Below are 23,019 nucleotides of genomic sequence, written 5' to 3'. Positions count from 1 at the left end.
AGAGGCCAGCATCACCTTAATCCCTTTCCTGTGATTGCCCAGGATCCACGACCCTCCACAGGGCTTTCTATGGGTGGTGTCCTGGAGTGGGGGGACACTCTACTGAGTCAGGGTTGCTGTAAAGGCAAAACAGACAGAGACAAGGGGACCACCCAGACCGTGGAGTTTCCTCACTCCAGCCTCTTCACCCCCTTAGAGGCATCCTCAAACCACCACCTTCGAACACAGCTACCTGGTACCACCAGGGGAAAGGGACCCCATCTCGCTTTCTCTGAGCCACCTCCCCCCCGACCTCCCTTGAGGAAGGGAGAAGAAATCTTCGTGATTGATCATGTCTGAAGGTTAATAACACGCACGAGTGCCACTCCACACGCCTGGGGAACTCGAGCGTGGAGGTGGCTCCGGGAAGGCAGGACAGAGCACACTCCTCGTCTTGGCCCACTCTCCTCACTTCTTTTCAATTTCACGGCGTTTAAAGATTCTCTCTTAGCAGTGTTTAAGCACCTTGCTGAGCGGGGTGAAGTCCCCCCCGCCCCCCAGCAGGAAAAGGCGGTAACTGAAAAACTTCCACCAGAGGGCGCCAAACGCCCAGGGACCCTGCGCTGGCTGCGTTTTCCCTGGTGCGCCCCAGACGACACCTGGAGATGCTCGCCCAGCTCTTAACTCGCTGCCCTCTACGAGCCTCCCCGCAGCTACCTCCTGGCTCCACCTTTTCTCTCCCCCCCCCCCCCCGTTCCTTATTCTTTGGGGGCCAAAACAAACTTGATCTTCGGGTCTGTCCGGGTGATGGGGAGTACTCCGTTGATCGCTTTACTCGTTTTCATAGTGATTTCCCTCACATTGCGGTGCAGCAGGCAGGGTTTATTTATGCGCACGTCTGGGTCCTCGATGGTTTTACCCGAGACCCGTCCCTTTCCTGTGACTGTCTTATCGATTTTCATCACCAAGCAACGGAAACATAAAAAAAAAATCATATAAATTACCGAAATTTCCGTGAGGGAGCTGGAAGAGTCAGGACTGGGAAGATATGGTGTGTTCAACAAAAGACACTGAAATCGCGTTGCTCCTGCTACCAAAGAAAACAAGGCTGCTTTCTCTCCGCCTCGCAAAAAAAGCCCCCGCACTTTTTAAAGACAAAAAGCACCCGAAGGGTGGGCTGAGCCATAAACTGAAGTCCCGCCGCGTCACAGCTCCCGGTTAGGTAGGTAGGTGTGTGTGTGTGTGTGTGTGTGTTTCACGAGGGAAATGTCCCTTCAAACCGCGCATCTCAAGGCTTTTCGGAATATCTTGAAACTGTTTATGAGGAGGTGAACTCGGAGTTTCTTCCACGCCCCCTTCTCGGGCTTTCGTTAAAAGATGTAGTGACACCAGCTAGGAAGCTGGGTGCCACTGTTTAGTCACTCAAGACCCACTGGGCCGAAGGGAGGAAGCCACCAATCCTCCTGACCCTAAATACCTACAGTTCTGCTGGGATGCCGGCCTTCCTCTGTCCCCTTATCCTTCCTCCAAGACTCCCTGCAAAGGAACGTGCCTTCGCTTCACCTGTGGCCGCAGATGGAGAAATTTTCAACCATGTCTATCTTTGACCACAAAATTCAAAAGAGCTCACTCCTAGGGCTTTGGCAAAAAACAACCATGTTGGAAACAAAAGAATATTTTACAACAATAGTCCTCGCAAATTAAACCAGGCTGGGCCCATCTTCGAGGTGGTCCCCCCTTCTTCCTCTCCTTTCTCCTTTGTGATGGGGAGGGTGAGAATGAAAGCTTGTCTTTAGTTTAAAAGCATACGAACAGTAGTAATCAATTGAACGGATGTTAGCGACCTTTTCGGTTATATTATCTTTGCGCTCATGAAGGTGGTACCCCGGTGAGCCAAGGAGAAATACCTTTCTACCGACTGAGAGACTCAGGACTGAGTTGATCTCTGATTTTCTCCTGCTCCAACTCCAGACTCTTGGGCTCAGCGGGGTATTAAAAACAGAGAGCCTGGAAATCCGCTCAGTCCTGGCACATCGAGTTTTGAGGCAGGGAAGAGCCTTCAGCACCGAGGACAGCGCCACTCGTTAAGGGCTTTGCTGGGTATTCACTGCAAGTGCTCGGCCAACCCCCTGCCTCTGCCCCAGGCTGGGCCCCATCTTCTTCCCTCTTGGAAGTTACTGTTGTTTATTTTGCCTGGCAGCGGATTGTGCGGTGGAGCGTTTCGCCCACTCCTTTCTTCTCCGCCTAAGAATTTGGACGGATGGTAGCTGTCCTTGTCCTTTGGCTTTTCAGAAACAATATTTGGACTATTTTTATTTGTGGTTTTCATTCTTTTTATCTTCATACTCCCAGGGAGTGATGCTTAGAAGAATGGGGATGAAAAAAAAAAAAGAAAAGACTTCCTCTCCAGGGACTTGAACCGGTGGTGAGCGGTGGCCTGGAAGGGTGTGGTGTCCGGCCAGCTGTTTCGTTCGTATTTTGATCTACGAGTTAGCGCTTTGAAGAAATGGGAAAGCAACGCTCTAAGGCTGCAAAGGGCAGGGAATGCCTTCGGCTGCGTTCTTTCTCCCTCCTCCGGGCGTTGGGGGTGGCCGGCAGGCTACTCACCTATTCTGTCTACCAAGGACGACGTCCCCTAGGTCAACAGTGACAGACACTGACATTCTCCGCCCACAGTGCCCTTTCCCCGGGACATTTAAAGATACTCAAAACGCGTTTGGGGCCCTGGCTTTTTTCCAGAAAGGAGACAAAAAATCAGGTGGGAGGAGCGTTGGGAAAGAGGCTCCCCAACCCGCTTCCGGGGAGTCCCCCGCCCCCACCGCCCCTCTTTTGCTTAAAATATTTTCTGTCAAGGTGAGTAGATAAGACGTCAACTGACTTTTGACGCACGTTGCATTATTAGCTTCCAAGAACGGCAGTTTAGAGCCGTGATTTGTGGTTCATTTTAGCTGGGTCATAAAGGTCTATTTAAAGTATTAAATTATGATTTTAACAAAAGGGTGGAAAAGGTGGAGTGGAAGTAGTCGCGTTTAAACGTGTCTCCCAGGAGAACGAGGGAGGCGGTTTTAAGTCAGACCGCAGGTCCCTTCGCTCTGTGTCCATACTTTCAAGATAGATCCCTGACTCTCTCTGGACTTTCTCCGGAGGGCCCTAACGCACACCCCATCCTAACAGAGAACTGCACTGCTTCCTGGCAGGCTGTGGAAGGGTTAAAAGGGGGCGGGGAGGAAGAGCTCCAGCTGGGCCGAGTCTAGAAATTGCAGTGATTTCTTGTGGAGAGCTGGAGTCTTCAGATAATTGTCATGTGGCTGTTCCCCTTTGATAGTCCGGGGCTGCTGAAAACACTCCGGCACAAACCGAGCAAGCAAGCCGCGCTGGGAGATTTGTGCTCGTGTGAATCCAGAAACGCCCAGTTCTCGCCACCCCGAGCACGAGCACAGTGACCAGCAGGGGGCGGTAGATGACAATTCCTGAGGAGAACAACGGCCCCCAAACACAGCTGGTCTTCAAGGAAGCCTGCCCGCAGGTTCCATTTCGCGTATGCCTATGCCTTTATTTTATTTTATTATTTTTTTTTACAAAGCAGAACCTTTTTAAACGCTGAGAAATGCCCCCGATGTGACCTAAAACACCCAGGCTCGTGTGTCCCTTTGATGAAAGGGGACAGGCAGCATGGCATCCGTTTCTTTTCCTTGCCGCTGTATCCCAAAGGTGCCTTAAGGAATCCTTTGGTTGTAAGCTAGAAACAGCTTTGCTGCAAGGCAGATAGCACAGAAATCACAGACCTGGATCCAGATGTGCCAGAGGGAATTTCATCGCATAACTGAATTAGTGAACGAGTACGACTAAGTCATATTTTTATCCATTTCTTTTTCGGTTTAAAATACCAGGTATTTAATTTCTATTTCCGGACTTATGTGTCTGGTACTGTTTGTAAGAAGGTTCCGGAGTGTTCTGATTTGGTCAGGGAGGATCTGGTTACTTAATCTTGTGGAGTCAGATTTGGCTCCTTCCCAGGCATTGACCAGTACTCAGGGAAGAAAACTGGGACCTTAATGGCGGGATTCATTCCAACTCCCAAAGCTGTCAGTGGTGTTATTTGTTTTTTTACTCTTTTGGGGGGCTGCCACCTAGCTTCCTCCCAAAACAAATCACGCACAGAGGCTTATTAATTATCAATGCCCAGTCTTAGCTTGTACTGTTTCTAGCCAGGTTTTATTAACTTAAACTGTCCTGTCTGTCTTTGGCCTTGGGACTTTTACCTTTCTCTATTCCTGTACACCTTTTCTTTCCTTCTTACTCTGTGTCTGGCTGTATAGGTGAGTGGCTGGCCTCTTGCTCTTCTTCTCCCAGATTTCTCCTTCTATTTATTCTCTCTGTCTGCCAGCCCCGCCTATCCTTTCTCCTGCCTTGCTATTGGCCGTTCAGTTCTTTATTAGACCATCAGGTGTTTTAGACAGGCACAGTAACACAGCTTCACAGAGTTAAACAAATGCAACGTAAACAAAAGTAACATACCTTAAATAATATTCTACAGCACGTCAGTTCATTTTTAAATTACTTTCATTTGACGTGCATTGATGTTTTGTCTTGTGTATGCCTGTGTAAGGGTGCTGGGTTCCTTGGAACTGGAGTTAAACAGTTGTGAGCTGCCATGTGGGTGCTGGGAATTGAACCCCGGTCCCTCTGGAAGAGCAGTCAGTGCGCTTAACCACTGAGCTATCTCTCCAGCCCCTGTCAGTCCATTTTATGTGAAGGGATTATATTGAACAGTTCATTGGGCTTGCGGCAATCATGCTGTAGGCTTCCCTCACATAGTGAGGGTAGATCCATCATAGTTCCAGGTGGGGGGCCAAAGTCCTGCTTTCTTTGATCGGGTGAGCCAGGGATCCTTTAGATCCATTTAAGCATCTTTTCCCCCTCAAGACAGGGTTTCTCTGTGTATCCCTGGTTATCCCTGAATTCACTCTGTACACCAGGCTGGCCTCAAACTCACAGAGATCCTCCTGCCTCTGCCTCCTGAGTGCTGTGATTAAAGGCGTGCGCTGCCACCGTTCTGCTGAACTGAATTTTTTTTTAACAGCTCGTAAATGTAAGGATTAAATGGGAATCATTATCTTCTCACTGGGGTTATAGACTTATTTCAACTCTACAGATAAGTCCCAGAGTGGGAGGAGCCTCCAAAGTTCTTCGCCTCTCTGCCCTCTCCTCCATGTTGAGTTTGGCCATGTGATTTGTTTTGGACGTTGGTATGAAACTGATTTTCAAACTCATGAGTTTTGGGGTGATGTGCTATGCATCAGTATCATGGCTACAGCAGATTGCTATTGTCTTTTATATCAAGAAGGTTAAGGGGAGCCATGATGGAATTCAGGGAATTTTGGCATCTCTTGAGACAGGAAGAAGACTCAAGCCTCCCTGAGAGTGTTGGCTGGAGGTCAATTGTTATTGAAGTTCCTCGAAGAAAATGTTAATTTTATGGCAAATCTTTGTCAACACAACTTAACATTTTTGCATTGTAAAATGACTAAAGCTAGGCTGCCCATGTTCCAGGGGATGACCCTACACCCTGGCACATACGAAGTGGATTCAGTGGATTTAAAAGAGTACAGGTGTTTAGGAAGGAAAAGTGATTCTTGGGGGTACTGGAGGAGTCGGAGGGAAGAGAATGGGGAGGTAGATTTAATCAAAATGTATTCTATTCATGGATGTAATTCTTAAACTAAACACCATGACTGAAGCTGCCAGGCTGGAGCAGTGAGGCTACCTACGGAGAGTTGTGGGTCCCTTCCCCCTCCATCAGAGGGCAGCTGGAGCAGAAGCAGTGTCCAAGGAGGTTGTACAGAACCTTCTGTTCACTCCACAGTTCCCAAGTCCAGCAGGGCTATGAAGGATTTTGTTGCCGCTGCCCTTGGAGAACAGGGCAACAGCAACCCCTGTCATCTTCATGGTAAGGGGAGGAGTCACTTGGGAGAGTCTCCAAAACCTCGTGGTGACCGTCCCCACCTCTGCTCACACTGCTCAAGCCTGAGCAGAGAAACTGATGTCCTGCTTCCCCATCCCTGCCGACGATTTTGAATGACTGAAGGAGACTGTGAAGCCAGTAGCAGATAAGTCAGGAGACTTCATCTCACTTGCGGGAAGGACCGAAGACTTCTTGGAAGCCGCCAAACTTCGGGAGTCTCTGCTTCAGTCGCAGCAGTTTCGGATGCCCTGAAAGGACCCCAGGCGTCTTCACTTTCACCACAACAACTTCTGATGATCCTCAGGCCGTTCTGCCCACGGTGACAACAGGGTGTCCCCGTGAGGTCCTCAATCTAGGTAGGGAGGAACACCTCCTTTACCCACGCCAGCTGGGGTGGGTGGGTTGAGAATGTCTGCTCCAGACTGCATGGCTAAGCAGAACGGTCGTGGTTAGTAGAAGTTATACAAGTAGCCCTCTCTCATTCTTCTCTGAGTAGGTGGGAGGTATGAGGCAGTCATCTGGGCCTCATCCAGTGCATTGTTTACCCTGTGTAGCCTAGACTCAACACACCGCACCACCGCCTTGGTGTTTTTCACTGTCTAGTCTTTATCTCAGGTGGGTCATTGTCTTAGTTAGGGTTTCTATTGCTGTGAAGAGACACCATGACCATGGCAACTCTTATAAAGGAAAAACATTCAATTGGGGTGGCTTACAGTTTCAGAGGTTTAGTCCATTATCATCATGGTGCAACATGGTGGCATGCAGGCAGACATGGTGCTGGAGCAGGAGCTGTGTCCTACGTCTTGGCACCCCCCACAGGCAACAGGAAGTGGTCTGTGTCACTGGACGTAGCTGGAGCATAGGAGACCTTAAAGCCCGCCCCCACTGTAACACACTTCCTCCAACAAGGCCACACCTCCTGATAGAGCCGCTCCCTATGAGCTAGTGGGGGCTAATGACATTCAAACTACCATTGTCAGATTGGAGCTGGTAACTGGAGGAATGGATGGACAACTCTTAGGCACTCCTCCCCCAGCACAGCTCCAGGCACTGCGAAGTGGATGGGAGTTAAAGCCCCAGAGAGTGGTCCACAGCAGAGACTGTGGAGGGAGGGCTGACGCTGGGGAGAGTCGGGCCAGCGGATATTAGAAGCACTGCACAGTGCTGCGAAGATGACAGAGCTGTAACTGCAGATGGCAAAGGGCTGGGAGGAGCCAAGCCCACAAGACCCCGGCAGCTGACTTCTGCAAGGCTAGCTGTACGGAGCTACATAGCACTGAGAGCAGCGGGTCCCAACATCCCTAGCCCAGAGATGTCACACCAGCAGCTGGGTGCTGGGCCATCGGCACTTAAAGCCCAGAGCCAAAGAGTTCTAGATCCCAACACCAGAAGCTAGAGACACCACGCTGAGGAGAGTGTTTCTTTGTAGCTTCCATCAGAACGGAGCAAAAGATCCCTCAGCTGAGCCGGGCGGTGGTGGTGCACACCTTTAATCCCAGCACGTAGGAGGCAGAGCCAGGCGGATCTCTGTGAGTTCGAGGACAGCCTGCTCTACAGAGCGAGATCCAGGACAGGCACCAAAACTACACAGAGAAACCCTGTCTCGAAACAACAACAACAAGAACAAGATCCCTCAGCTGATTGGTAACAGAGTCCCAGGATTGCTTACTGTTAGCCTGATGGAGGTGAGTGTTTACGGAGGGTGTTTAGAGACCTGTGTTTCTGTCTCTCTGTCCCTCGGTCTTTCTATCAGCATGACTAGGAGAAATAGCATTCTATATATCACAAGTGAAAAATTAATAGAGATCATGTGTATCTATTTTATTTTTTAAAAGATTTATTTTAATGTGTATGAATGTTTTGCCTGCATGTATGTATATGTACCACATGCATGCTTGGTGCTCACAGGGGTCAGAATAGGGTATTTGATCTCATGGAACTGGAGTGACAGGCAGTTGTAAGCCACCATGTGGGCGCTGGGAATCGAACCTGGGCCTCTGTAAGAGCAGCCAGTGATCCTAACTGTTGAGCGGTCTCTCCAGCCCCGTTTGTCTTCCTGTGTGTTTTAAGGATTCTCATCTAATTCCCATGCGTCCTCTGCTTTATATCTGAGACAACTTAAAGCCAGACAGGTTCCAGGGCTCAGCAGACCACGTGCTGGGGGGAGTGGGAAGGCGGTTCTCTCATTTCCCCGCATCCCCAGTGCCCTCTGCTCTGCTCTGTGATGCCTTCTGGTTCTGCCACTAATAACACTTTGACCTGGAAAAAAACCATCCTCTCAGGGGGTCTGCAAGAAGAGGATTAGTGTTTCAGAAGAATCCAGACCAAGTTTCATTCATATGAAATAATGTTATATTTTTATATCTCTTCTCATGCTGTGAATGTTATGTTCTCCAAGTCCTGGTGGGGGTCTTAAAGGAAAGTTAAGTTTCATCTGGAGAGAGCAAAAAACGTTGAAATCAATCAGACTTGAAGTTCACGCTTTTTTTAAAAAAAATCTCTTTTTAGCATATTTACTTCATTTGTGTGTGTGTGTGTGTGTGTGTGTGTGTGTGTGTGTGTGTGTGTATGTGTGTGTGTGTGTGTGTGTGTGTGTGTGTGTGTACCAGAGGATGCCCACGTTACAGTACACACATAACGGTCAGGTGACAGAGGACAATTTTTTCTTTGGGACAGGGTCTCTCTATACAGACCTGGCTGTCCTCAAACTCTCTATGTAGACCAGGCTAGCCTTTCACAGAGATCCTCCTGCCTCTGCCTCCTGAGTGCTGGGATTAAAGGTGTGCGCCACCACCCCTGGCCAAGAGGCCAAATTTTGATGCTTGGGTTCCCTCCTTCATCACTGTGGGTCCTGTGGCTTGAACTCAGGTCTTCAGCCTTGGTGGTGAGCATCTTTACCTCCTGGGCCATCTCATCGCCTCTGACTTTGCATCTTCATTTCACTTCTCAGCTGTCATTTAATTGCTGTAAATGGTCTCATCAGTAAAATGGAGTCTAGCACCAGCTGCGTGGGCTTGGCTCGGCTGAAGTCGGCACACCCCTTCCGTCAGTTCAGTGGTGCCTGTTGGTAGCATTCCATCAGGCTGTTGCTGCTCCTCCATCTTGGTTCAACAGCGGGCTGACGCACATCAGTCCCCGCCACCCCTCCTCCCGCCCATTGAATTCGCTAGTTATGCCCATCAGCCATTCATTTTGTTGCTCTCTGTTCAGCAGAGCGGCTGATCATTCAGGGATGGGCCTGGGCTCCTCCTCTTAGTGATGTAAAGGTCGTCGGACTCACAGAGGTTTAATTTCTGGAGAAGACAATGTTCTGATGGGGGATTCGGACTCACCTGGGAGGGGAAGGGAGCCCCATGATGGGTTTCTATGGGGTTTGCAATTTGAATCTTTTTCTATCTTCCTTCTCTCCGTGATGTAGTCATGTGACTTTAAATGCCATTTTTATTTGAGTATTCATATCTCATCCAACATTACAGGTTCATGTAGTTTATGGAGTTCTTCACTTAGATTGTTAATAGTATGCACTCTAAAGTATCCCAAATTCAACTCTCAAGTCTTCCCCCAAACGTGTTCCTATTATGACCTTTTCCACCTCAGTAAGTGACTAGCTGAGACATCTCAACCCTTCCAGCTGGCTTAAGCAAGTATCTTGGAGTTATCCCTGGCTCTGCCCTTTCAATCTTGGTAAATTGTTGGGTCTACTTTCAAAAACTTCATCCGCACCTCGGCTTCTGCTCCCACTACCCCCATTCTCCTTCCAATGGTGTGAAACATTGGGTTCCATGGTGGATTTCCTCTACACAAGGCTCTCTGGAGTCCATGCCTACGGTCAAGGCACAGGTCTCTACTGCTGCTGTCACATTCGGAGCCCAGGTGTCCGCAGTGTTCCTGTTATGAGGTATCCACCAAAGACCAGTTCAAGCCAATGGATGGTCTTTATTAGATGATGACTGACTACACTGGATGTTTGGGACCAGAGTATAGTCCCAGGCCTTTCTCAGGGTGAGCTCTTCATCAAAAAACCACATCCGGAGTTAACACACTTCAGTTAGCAAGAACAGTTAGCCAGAAGCAGAACTACAGAAGTTAAAAAACAAGGTTAGTATATTGGAGACTTTCCCAGAACTGTGGACTTCGATGGATTAGATCTTTGTTCTCATTTTTGGCATGCAGTGCTGTCTACGTGCTGGGTTCCTAGGCCTGAACAGTCCGTCAGTCATGGAGTCATGCTAAGGTCTGGGGCCCTGTTACATGACTACTCGGACCCCAGTGTTCTGGACGTTTAACTTGCCCATGCTGTTTCATTATCACTCTGCCCAGCCACCCTGCTCTTTTCGCTGTTTTCCTGAATATTTTAGGCATCCTCCCATCTCAGGGGGCTTTGTAACTATCACCTGTCTGAGGATTCTTCCCCTGGGTGTGCATGGTTTGTCCATCTACACTCCAGTCTTTGCGCTAACGTTCATTTCTCAGTGAGGCCTTCCTTCATCCTTTAACAGAGTGATTCTCTAGGACACTCTTTCCCCAACACTTCTATCACTTCCAAATGGTTTACTTACCTTATTTAATATTGATTCTCCCCACTAAGGTAAGTTCTGGGGCTGGAGAGACAGCTGAGCTGGTAACATGCCTGCCATGAGATCATAAGGCCCTTGAGATCACGAGTTCAGATCCCTAAACTCCACCCAAAAAGCCGGCTACGGCAGTGTGCACCCGTAACCTTACCGCTCGCTCATTTCTGGACCTCACTGGTCAGTCTAACCAACTGGAGACCACTGGGCTCAGTGAGCTCTCAAAGAACAAGGTGGAAAGCACTATCGGAAGGCACCTAGTGTCAACCTCTGGCCTACACACACTCATGCACCCCCCCCCCCCCCACCACCACATATACACAAACACCAAGTTGTCACTCTCTTACCACTGTGCCGCAGCACAGGATGTTCCTTCATCACTGGAACCACTCAAGTTTTGTTGGTTTTGTTTTGTACAGCTGAATAGACACATTCCAAACATCTCCTGGTGGACGTCTGGGGTTTTGAGCAGGGAGGGAAGACACCCGGAAACTGCCGAGTGAGCATGGCTGATCTCTGTTGGGCCAGCTTAGGTTTTTTTGTGCCTCTAGATCCAGATGAGAAAGCAGAGGGAGGGAGAGTGAAGAGCTGTCCTCCTTCGCCAGACAGAAGCCTTCTTGAAGGATGTACGTGGCATAGTGGATTGAAACAATATACAAGCACTGCCTTAGCAGGTGCTAGGGAGCAAGGCTAGCAAGTTTTAGTCTGAGACAAATCTCTGTGTTCTCTTAATTTCACCTAGTGACTTTGTTCTCTCTCTCTCTCTCTCTCTCTCTCTCTCTCTCTTTTTTTGAGGCAGGGTTTCTCTATGTAGCCCTGGCTGTCCTGTAACTCGCCCTGTAGCCCAGGCTGGCCTTGAACTCAGAGATCTGCCTGCCTCTGGCTCCTGAGTGCTGGGATCAAAGGCCTGGGCCCCCAACCCCACCAGCTGTAATATTTGATCTTACTGTCTCCTCTCTTCTTTCACTGGCAGGTTTTGAGTTAAGACAAACACTTTGGGGAGGTGGTCAGCGGGTTTACTCTGGCCCACCTTTGGCTAAACTTGCCCGACACCAGTAGGAAGAAATTGATTTTGGTCCCTCTGATGTGTGATGGGCAGGACTCTCCTTTGAGCACACTGTGGAGTAGTAGGCAAGTTAATGGTCATTTCCAAGTGATCTGTTTCTTGCCAAGACATTTAAAGTTTTTGCTGTTTTTGGTTTTGGTGTTTGGTTTTTTGAGACAGGGTTTCTCTAACAGCCTTGGCTATCCTAAAACTGGCTTTGCAGACCGGGCTGGCTTAGAATAATTTTTATTACAAAGATGCACTGAGGGACCTGAGGCCCAAAACTTTGATACAATGTAGTTACAAGGGTTATGGTAAGGAGCCCATGAAAGTTAACAAAATATATACTTGAGCTGGGCAGTGGTGGCCCACGCCTTTAATCCCAGCACTGGGAGGCAGAGCCAACACTCGGGAGGCAGAGCCAAGCAGATCTCTGTGAGTTCGAGGCCAACCTGGACTACAGAGTGAGTTCCAGGAAAGGAGCAAAGCTAAAGGAGCAAAGCTACATAGAGAAACCCTGTCCCGAAAACCCAATAATGATGATGATGATGATGATGATGATGATGATAATAATAATAATAATAATAATAATAATAAAATATATACTTGAACTAAATAAAATAGGTGCGGTGGCTCATGCCTGTAATTACATGTGCCTGTGTGTATTTATTCGGTTTTCATTGCAGAGGTCTTTCACTTCCTTGTCTATGTTTATTTCTAAGCATTTTATTTTTTTGATAGGGTCTCATGTAGTTGAGGCTATCCTCAAACTCCTTATCCTCCTGCCTTTACGTCCCGAGTACTGGGATTATGGGTGTGTACCACAATGCCAGCTAATACCCAGTGGGCTTTCGTTTTTTAAATTTTTAAAGATTTATGAGCATTTTGCCTGCATATATATCTGCACCATGTGGATGCCTGGTGCCTGCAGAAGCCAGATACCATCTTAGTTAGGGTTACTATTGTGATGAAACACCATGACCAAAAGCAACTTGGAGAGGAAAGGGTTTCTTTTCTTTTCTTTTTTTTTTAATGTGTAGCCCTGGTTGGCCTCGAACTCGTAATCCTCCTGTCTCCGCCTCCTTCAGCAAATCCTACCGGCGTGTGCCACCACCACCGCCGGCAGGTTTATTTTCTTACATGTCCATATCACAGTTCATAATCGAAGAAAGTCAGCTGGAGGTAGTAGCTGATGCAGAGGCCACCCGAGGAGTGCAGCTAATTGGCTTGCTATGGTTTTCTCAGTGTATAGTACCCAGGGCCACAAGCCCAGGGGTGTCTCCACCCACAATGGGCTGGGCCTTCCACATCACTAAAGAAGAAAATGCCCTACAGGCCTGCCTACAGCCCAATCTTGTGGAGACAATTTTCCAGTTGAGGTTTCATTCCTTTAGATGAGTACAGCTGGTGTCAAGTTGACATAAAATTAGCCAGCACAGATCCCAGGAAACTGCAGTTACAGTTGTAAGCTACAGTGCGGGTGCGGGGCACTAAGCCTGGTTCCTCTGGAAGAGCATCCATTCCTCTTAATTGCTAAGCCCTCTCCCCAGCCTCCATTTAAAAATAATAAATTTAGGCCGGGCGGTGGTGGCGCACGCCTTTAATCCCAGCACTCGGGAGGCAGAGCCAGGCGGATCTCTGTGAGTTCGAGGCCAGCCTGGGCTACCAAGTGAGTCCCAGGAAAGGCGCAAAGCAACACAGAGAAACCCTGTCTCGAAAAAAACCAAAATAATAATAATAATAATAATAATAATAAATTTAAAATATATTTTTAGTTTAGAACAATTTTAAAATAAAAATAATTACTAATTCACTCTCCCCCTTCCCGTTCCTCCCTACAATCCCTCCCCTGTACCCTGCTGTCTTACTTAGGGTTTCTATTGCTGTGAAGAGACACCGTGACCCATGGAAATTCTTATAAAGGAAAGCATCTAATTGGGGTGGCTCGCTTATGTTTCAGAGGTTCAGTCCATTATCATCAAGGCAGGGAGCATGGAGGCATGCAGGCAGACATGGTGCTGGAGGAATAGCTGGGAGTCCTACACCTTGCAGGCAACAGGAAGTCAACTGAGACACTGGGCAGTATCCTGAGCATAGGAAACCTCAAAACCCACCCCCACAGTGACACACTTCCTCCAACAAGGCCGTATCCATCCAACAAAGTCACACCTCCTAATAATGCCACTCCCTATGAGATTATGGGGTCCACACCTGCCTTGATCCCTCTCAAAATCATGGCCTCTTTTTGTTACAACATACACACACACACACTAAAGTAAGTCTTCAGAAATACAGAATACGTAAGTAAAAAGCTTTTCCAGTGTTGCATAAAAACACAAGCATTTATCTTTCATTTCATTTATTCATTGGAGATTGTATTTGTATACAGACACACTGTTATTTTCCAGCTACTTACCAGTGGCTCGGGACACAACCATGAGAAGTACCAAAGTCCTGTTTCTCTTCCAGGGAGGAGAGGATGAGCTACGCAAACAGATGGGTTTTTAAAGGCTTCCTGTGGTAGTCACTGAAAACACAGTTGTTGAATCATGATGTCACAGAGGCAGATCCAGACCCTATAAATAGGTGACTCACATTCGAGAAACCACCCTCACCATGCCTTAAGGCTTCCTGTGGTAGTCACTGAAAACACAGTTGTTGAATCATGATGTCACAGAGGCAGATCCAGACCCTATAAATAGGTGACTCACATTCGAGAAACCACCCTCACCATGCCTTACTTTTCTCCCTTGTGAAATGGGAACAGTAACACACTACTTAGGGTTTTAAGAGTAAATAAAGCAGCCGGGCGGCGGTGGAGCACGCCTTTAATCCCAGCACTCAGGAGGCAGAGGCGGGCAGATCTCTGTGAGTTCGAGGCCAGCCTGGGCTACAGAGTGAGTTCCAGGAAAGGCGCAAAGCTACACAGAGAAACCTTGTCTTGAAAAACCAAAAAAAAAAAAAAGTAAATAAAGCATGCAGAGCATTCACTGTGTCCCTCGCACGTTGTATGGCCTCCCCTACTTCCCTCTCTAAGTGACTTGCCTTGGCCTAAGCCTAAACATGAGCAAGGAGCCCAAACTAAGAACACAGATCCCTTGAACTCTGCAGCGAAGAAACCACAGTCACACTAAGCAGCGGCTCTCTTCTTTATATTTGCATTTGCATGGCATACACTCTTGAAAATAATTCTCCACGGCAGCGACCCTCAGGACCCGTCTTCACACTCATCGGAGCTGTCGTCACTCCCATCCTCACTGCTTTCCGCGTCGCTCTCACTGCTAGTGTCCTCCTCACTGTCCTCGTCGTCTTCCTCACGCTTCTGAGCTTTCTCTGCCACAGAAGGAAAGAGACGCTAATTGCGTTTCCGACGTTCCCGCCCTCCGAAAACTCTCACATCTCAGCTCCCTGTACCACGAAACATGTATTTTGAGGAATATAGACATTGAGCTTAACTTGGTGCAGGATCAAAACAGAACAAGAAAGTCAACATATTTATGTTGACTACCAGGTAGATGTTTGTGGGTTCAAAATTAACACACAGGTCTGTAAAAATAACTTTTACTATTGGCAAAGAAATCCTTCAAAAGCCAGGCATGGTGGTACATGTGTAATCCCAGAACTCAAGAAGCTGAGGCAGTGCCAGGCGGTGGTGGTGCACGCCTTTAATCCCAGCACTCGGGAGGCAGAGCCAGGCGGATCTCTGTGAGTTCGAGGCCAGCCTGGTCTACAGAGTGAGTTCCAGGAAAGGCGCAAAGCTACACAGAGAAACCCTGTCTCGAAAAAACCAAAAAAAAAAAAAAAAAAAAAAAAAAGAAAAGAAAAGCTGAGGCAGGAGGATCATGATTTCAGGGCTGTCCTTGAGACTCTGTCTCAAAAACAAACCAACCAAACTTTGTAAAAAGTTAAAGAAATTCTGAAATAGAATAAAGGAACTTGACTTAGGTTAATTTAGAGAGTCCTGGCATCTCTGGAAATTGTGAGACACACGTAACACTGTAACATATGGGCATGGTTACATGTTCTGCTTTTTCCATGTTTAAGGGAGCTGGCTTTGTTTGGACAGTTCCATCCCACGGAGAGAATGGGGCAGTCATCTTTCTCACTCATAGAAGACAAGCTGATTTTACTACACCATTCAAAATAGCCATTTAGACGAGTGGTTCTCAACCTGTGGGTCTCGACCCCTCAGCGGGCTGACCCGCCCTTTCACAGGGGTCGCATACCAGATATCCTGCATATCAGATGTTTACACCACAATTCATAACAGTAACAAAATGACAGTTATGAAGTAGCAACGAAAATAATTTTATGGTGGGGGGGTCCCCACAACATGAGGAACTGTTTTAGAGGGCCGCAGCATCAGGAAGGTTGAGAACCACTGATTTAGACATTCTTTAATATTTCCTGAAGAAGTATTTTCACAATCTATCATAATAACTAAAAAAAAAACCCACTGTTTACGGTTCTATGAGGAAAAAACAAATTTCAAATTTTAAAATTACCCTTTAGCAATATTTCTTCAATAAGTGAGAAAAATTCCTTGGCCACAGGATTTTCTGGTTCATAGATTAGGACTGAAAATAGATAACAGAACATGTTATTAATATCTAGTGTTTGAGCAAACAGCCCCTTAGAGTGAGACAGAGACAGACTAAAACTGTCAATCAGAGCAGGCGAAAGCAAATAAAACAAGAATTTCCATAATTCTATCCCAGGTATATCTGAGTACGAAGAAAACTCTCCACTTATATGCGGTGTTTTATAAGAGAAATGATGCTCCCTGGATTTCCTACCTCCTATCGAAAGAACACAATCTCCTCAGTACAGCTTTTTTCCCAGGCCAGCGATGGAAGGACTCTGAGGATCAAATTCTCGAAAGGGCAACAGTTTCCAAATTCGGAGACTTGGGTGAGGAGGTCGGCTACCCCCTTCCAATCTCATCCAACCCGTGTCTGCATGACGGCGTCGACATAAAGGTCCCATCTATCCCCAAAGAGTAGTTTTCTTCCTTGTACCAACTCTTCCATGACAGAAGCGCCAGGGTTTCAAGTAGGGAAACCATACTTTCTCTCTGTTCTGACGACTTTCCCCCCAGTCCCTACCCCAGCCACACGGCCTGCTTCAACCATCTCCCCTCTTCAGGGCCCTTTTTAATTTCTTGTAATCTTCTCTTGTGCTAATGCTCGCTCTAACTGTGTTACTTCCTTTGGCCTGCTTTCCGGGGGCTTGTTGATATGCTACCAATATCCTAGAGGACACAGTTTCATTTTGGAGTCCCCCTATTTTTCAAAACCCTGCAGACCACCCTCGTCTTCTTTTCCACCTGCCTCGAGGAGTGCTCTGTATTTGTTCCACACATCCACTTCACTCTCTTGCAGTATCTTGGTGGCCCCCAGGGGGCACTGAAATACCAAGTGTGCTATTCCTTTGCCTGTGTGCGAGAGCTGACTGTGGATGGTTCAAGGCTCACTGGCTCAGAGGAAGTGATCCCTTGGCCCTCGCCTCAATTCACCATGCCAGTGACTATTTCTGACTCCACTAAATGTGACTAACATTTACCGTCAGTCTGAGTAGAACTATGGGCCTGCTCAAGGTTCCTTTCAAGGACTTTGGGTGTCTTCGGAACCATTATTTTCTTGTAAAAGTACTTCTTTCTATATTTTAAGTTAGACTGAAATATGCCTATCGTTAGTCTAAATTATTTCTGTGAGGCAAAGCCTCTTTGTTAGAACAGTTTCTCTGATGTGCTTCTTTACACATCCGCTTGACAAACTAAGTCAAATACAGCTGACGAGGTAAGGTTTACATGGAGGGGTAACCACGGGATTCACTGAATCATTCACATATTCAGACTGTGGGTTTCCAAATGTCTTTGACAATGGACTCATTTTGGTGGAACAGGTTAACAATCCTCAGAACAATTGAGAAAATTTCCTGTTGGAATTAGGATTATCTCACAGGATCAAACACGAGATTAGCTATTCCTGTGGTTCAGCCTGGCTGCTCCAGCCATCAGTTTCCAGAGAGTGAAGGAATGGGAGTTTTAAAGCTTGGCCAGCAACACCTAGTCTAGTGTTCTAGCTGTCCTCACTCAGAGAGTGACTATTCCTAGGATTTTGTGTTAGAGGTTGTTTACTAAGATGGACCCCTGGAAGGGAGACAGAATCCAATCTGAGCCCCTGGGAAAGAAAAAACCCCTACAGGAATGCTTCAGGGTCCTGTTCCAGTATTCAAGCCTGCACTTCCGGCTCCTCCTCCTGCCCACCATACTGGCTACTTTGTAACAGTGGCTCAGGGCTTGGGGCGTGGTAGAACCGCAAATATGTCTTAGTTGGTATTGTCGTTAGTATTATTATTTTAAAAGAATGGCTCCAGGATTAGTGGATAGTTTCCGACATGGGGGGGGGGGCTTTCTTTGGTTTGAGGGTCTGGGGTGGTGAAGCAGAGAGCTGTGTCTCTGTTTCTCAGTGTGGGGGAACTAAACCAGAAAGGACAGCTGTATCCTCACTCAGGTGTCTATCACATAGCAGGAGCCCCTAAACGTCAGAGTAAATGAATACAGACAGAGGGACAGGAAGCGGACCCTTTTACACCTGGACACAAGTACTAGGAGGCAGAAATGTGAGCAGTGTAAACGGGTGAACCGAGATGAGACAACAAACTGCTTAGCAAACAGGGCCTGGATCCCGGGTCTCTTTCCGGCGTAATGTTGGGACAGAACATGTGTTCAATGCGTAACTGCAGGAGGGAAGGAAGGAAAAGGGAGAGGGCCGGGAAGAAGAAATGTCATGAGGATATAATCTTGTGAAGACAGATCAGTTTAAACTTTTCAGTCCCATGGACCTAAAGTGGATCTTCACAGTTCACAGCAGGTCACCAGCACCTCACTGAGTGTCTAACATCTGTGCCATGCACTGCGGGGCTGTGGGTCAGAACTGCTGATGGGTGTGATACTGGTGCTGAGACTTTGTAAGCCTCGGCCAAGCTTGCTGAAATGACTGATGGGTACAGAAATAAAAGAAAAGAATAATTTCCCCCTCACTGGGCTTCATAAGAAATCCATGGAGTTGGGAGCGAGAGAGGTAGAATCACTCACGTCTACACTTCGTGCTGGGGAGGAGGATGATACTGGAGGAAGAGGCTGGGTCCCACCCTCCTGTACCACTGTCCACTGTGAAGAGGGACACGGCAGCTGCCTACCTCCTTCTGCCTCAGTTCCCTTACAAAATTAGAGGGCGGGGGACAAGGCATGCTCGAGTGTAGAAAACATGTTAGCCTGAGCATGGCCCTGGGTTTGACTCTCACCATGCCCCTTAAAGTTGGACTTACTGGACATTCTACTCTCTGAAGATTCCTTCTGATTGGAAATTCTGTGTGGGACACCAAACATTTTACTTGAAAGACTCAAAAGGTCAAAAGTTCTTGCAAGAATTGACAAGGCACCCTCCCATCCCTGGGCTATGCATTCTCTTTACTTAAAGTCCATCACAGTCACCGTTTTGGGTCTTGTTATTAGTGAGGAATAGAGTTGCCATTTTCTTTTTTAAAATAACCATGACCGCCATATTAGAAGAAAAGGTGGGGCCAGCCTTATTTACATGGCTAGCCTGATCTATACAGTGAGTTATAGTACAGCCAGGGCTACATACAGAGACTCTGTCTCAAAGAGAAGAGAAGAGGAGGGGAGGGCAAGGGAGGGGAGGGGAGAAGGTGGATAGAGTGGTTGGAAATATATTCAATACTAGTAAAGAGCTGGGATCTTTCCAAATCATTAAAGAAACATTGTAAAATTGGAAAATAGAATCTCCGAAATTCACTCCCTGGATAGTTTTTTGTTGTTGTTGTTGTTGTTTTTTCAAGACAGGGTTTCTCTGTGTAGCTTTGCGCCTTTCCTGGAACTTGCTTTGTAGACCAGGCTGGCCTTGAACTCACAGAGATCCGCCTGGCTCTGCCTCCCGAGTGCTGGGATTACAGGCGTGCGCCACCACCGCCCGGGTTACTCCTTGGATAGTTTTAACAGCAGAATGGACAGAGGGAAGGAGGATAAGAAAATTTAAAAAGTAGGTCAACAGAAAATGCCCAAAATAAAGCACAGAATTAAAATGTTAAATTCAGAGCTGAGCTGAGTATAAGATGGATGTCAGGTACCACTAAACAAGTTTGTTTTTGTTTTGTTTTGTTTTTTTGCATGTAACTGCAGAAAAAGGGGAATGAAGAATCTGGACAGAAGTGGTGTGAAAAGGTAATGACCAAGAACATTTTGAACTTGATGAAACTATCAAGTACAGATCTAAGAAACTCGGCAAAGTGCCCATTGCTTAAACACAAAGAAAACACCAACTATTTTGTGTAATTCTAACCACCGAACCCCAGATAGAAAGATAAGGTAGACCAGATATCTCCTGATTCAAAGCTTCCAGGGTTCTCCACCTACCTCAGAGCAAACCAAGTTCCTTCAGCTGGGGAAAGGTCTGTGTCGCCCACCCAGCCCTGTGCCCAGGTCGTGACTCTAGCCTCAGATGCTAGCAGCTGCCTTTGCCCAGCCTGAGCCACCCAGGTCTCTGGTGGCTGTCTTCAGGCCCCTCCCCTCTCCACCCAGGTCTCTGGTGGCCGCCTTCAGGCCCCTCCCCTCTCCACACAGCTGTACTTCACCCTGCTCTGTACCTCATTCCTCTCGATGCTCACAGGCTGGCTTCCTACAGTTCAGTTCTGTCCTCAAGCTCCGAGGGAGGCCTCCCAGGCCATGCGATGGAAACGTCTGACCACCTAGGACCTTCCCTTCCTCTTCCCTACTCTGGTTTCTCCATAGCGCCTACCATTCATGACACAACATTTACTTAGTTTACTTTCTGTCCGACATCAGACCTGACTGTGGGATTGCTGTCAGCGGCCTGCTGATTTTCCAGGATCTCACACAGCACCTGGCACCCAAGCAGGGTTGAACATTTGTGGAATAAACCCATGTTCAGTTAGTGTTGACTCCCATACCCCCTGACTCTTCTGAAATCAGCAGCATAAAGTGACTGACTGCCTCCTATGTCATGATGATTCTGTTTCCCAGGACAGTGACCAGTCTATTAATCTACTTTGATTTAGTACACAAAGTAGTACCCTAGGAGTCCCAGTGAGTCCACAGATAACTGAACTCATTTTTCCTAAGGGATCCCTGAGACCTTAGCAGAGCATTCACTTGACGGGGATAGTCAAGCCGTCTTCGTATTATGGGATCTGTTTCTAGAAACAAAGGGACGGCTGGAGGAGGTGAGTGTTCTGTACTTACTCATCTGACATAACTTCTTTGCCAGCTGGTAGTCTCGGCCCATTTCTGCTCTCAGGAACTGGAAAACAAATTCTTCACATGAGTGGTTTCAAGACAGAATTTCAATGGCAATTATAATAAACTTCCTAAAAATACTGACTAATGCTTAGTTATTCTGATTTTGGGGAGCGGGCAGGGTTCAAGACAGGATTTCTCTGTGTAGCCCTGGCTGTCCTCAAACTCACAGAGTTCTGGCTGCCTCTGCCTCCCGAGTGCTGCTGGGGTTAAAGGCGTGCGTCACCGCCACCACCCAGTAGTTATTCTGTTTTTAATGTTTACACACTTCTCCATGAGTTAGTCTGTAGTCAGTCAACTAACCACACTTCTGTATTTTTATATTTAAATATTGTTATTTTTATTCGTGTGTATATGTCTGTGTGAATATAGGCCATCTGTGAGTGCAGGTACCTGCAGAGGTCAGAAGAGGGCGTTGGATCCCCTGGAGCTGGAGTTACAGGCAGCTGTTAGCCACCCAGTGTGGGTGCTGGGAACCAAGCTCCCAGTCCTCCGGAAGAGGTGGAAATGCTCTTAACCACTGAGCCATCTCTCCACCCAAGTCTGTAATCTGAATATGTGTGATGGAGCTTGATGAGATAGTCCAGTCTTTCTGCCTAGCCACAAGGTCTGTGTGCTACTTAGCAACTTGAGAATGAGGAGGCTGATTCAACTGGTATCACATTGGTCTTACTGTTTACGTATTTCTTTGGTTCAGGGTCAGTTTTCCATGATGACTATCACTAGTTTAAAACAGACTGTCAGGGCTGGAGAGATGGCTAGGCAGTTAAGAGCACCTGTTGATCTCAAGAAGACCCAGGTTCTGTTTTTACCATCCATATCGTGGTTCATAACCATCTGTAACTCCAGTTCCTGGGGATCCAATGTCTTCTTCTGACCTGAGGACATTTGCATGTGTGTGGTTCACAGGAACACGTGAAAGCACACACAAACAATAAATAAATCTGAAAAGCACTGTGGACTAACGCTACGTAACTCAGTATTTATCAGCACTTCGGAGGTATCATCATTTTGATTGTACTATTTTTTTTGCTTTTGCTGGTTAAAAAACAGTACCTACTTGCCAAGTAGGAAGTTTATAAGCTAAATAAATACATTCTCTCCCTAATTGAAAATACTTCTACTTCTAATATATAGAGATGTAATTACTTTTAACATCTCTCTATATTTTTTTAAAAAATATTTTATTTTATGTGCACAAGCATTTTGCCTGCATGTATATATGTATACCACATGCAAGCCCTTGGAGGTCAGAAGAGTGCATCACGATAGAACTGGAGTTACGGATGGATGTGAACAGCCATGTGCATGCTGGATACCAAACCCAGACTGTCTACAAGAGCAGCCGATGCTTTTAACCAATCAGCCAACAACTCCTTTTGGGTATTTTAAAAATAAATGGGCATTTATGTGCATATGTATTGAGATTATCCAGAAACTTAAACCCCACAATTTGTGATCACTTTCCCCCGATGGCACTAAATAGTCTTTATCTGCTGGGAATTGGGAGCAGGGGGTCGATTCAGGGTCTTGTGCATACTAAAGCACATGCTCTACCATCGAGCTGACATGCTGGGCCTTGTACATACTGAGCACATGTTCTACTATGGAGCTGACATCCCAGGTCATGTGCATACTGAGAACATGCTCTGCCACTGAGCTGACATGCCATCACTGACCAGTCTCTTTGAAGTTTTACTTAGAGTATACTTTTACTAGAACAATATTGTATTGTTAGCTCTTTATATCACTTCCAATAAAATAAACACCCTATTATTTGATGGCTGTCTTTGTTTGTGTGAGGAAGCTTTTGAACCATATACAAGTGCAGGTATCTGGTCTACAAGAGCCAGGTCCCCTGAGAAACGAGGAGACACTTCTCACTCACTTCCAGACTTGGGAAAAAGAACTATTTACCAATTTAAGAAGCAGTTCTTTAGCATTTAGTCTACCCTAAGGCTTTTAGACATTGTTTTCCTGGGCTGGTGATATGGCTCAGTTGGTAAAGGTGCTTGTGGCCAAGTCTGATGGTCTAAGTTCGATCCCCAGGACCCACACAGTGAAAAGCAAGAACTGACTCCACATGTGAACTGTGAAACACACGTGCCCACCCCCACTAATA

General features: G+C 47.0%; 1 protein-coding gene and 1 long non-coding RNA gene across 4 annotated transcripts in view; one reads left to right on the top strand and one right to left on the bottom strand.

Moving 5' to 3' along the window:
• Positions 1 to 983: 983 nt before the first annotated feature.
• LOC128102403 (uncharacterized) lies at positions 984 to 20,837 on the top strand. The gene is made up of 3 exons (XR_008215391.1): positions 984 to 7,629; positions 19,764 to 20,120; positions 20,163 to 20,837. It is a non-coding gene; the product is annotated as an uncharacterized LOC128102403 (long non-coding RNA).
• Positions 8,473 to 23,019, bottom strand: part of Erich2 (glutamate rich 2) — a 33,130-nt gene continuing 18,583 nt past the window's right edge. For 2 of the 3 annotated variants that reach the window (XM_052726135.1, XM_052726137.1), the window contains 3 exons: positions 20,844 to 20,901; positions 16,066 to 16,137; positions 8,473 to 14,893 (listed from right to left, as the gene is read on the bottom strand). In XM_052726135.1, coding sequence (XP_052582095.1) covers positions 14,769 to 14,893; positions 16,066 to 16,137; positions 20,844 to 20,901 — 255 coding nt within the window. In that variant the 3' untranslated portion in view covers positions 8,473 to 14,768. The remainder of the gene's footprint in view (positions 14,894 to 16,065; positions 16,138 to 20,843; positions 20,902 to 23,019) is intronic. The other variant, XM_052726136.1, reaches the window with a different exon arrangement.

The sequence above is a fragment of the Peromyscus californicus genome, unplaced genomic scaffold (assembly GCF_007827085.1).
Source record: "Peromyscus californicus insignis strain IS unplaced genomic scaffold, ASM782708v3 Scaffold_7__1_contigs__length_154581171, whole genome shotgun sequence".
Taxonomy (NCBI): Eukaryota; Metazoa; Chordata; class Mammalia; order Rodentia; family Cricetidae; genus Peromyscus; species Peromyscus californicus.
Note: the sequence above shows the minus strand (reverse complement) of the source record. Positions and strands in the feature narration are given on the sequence as shown.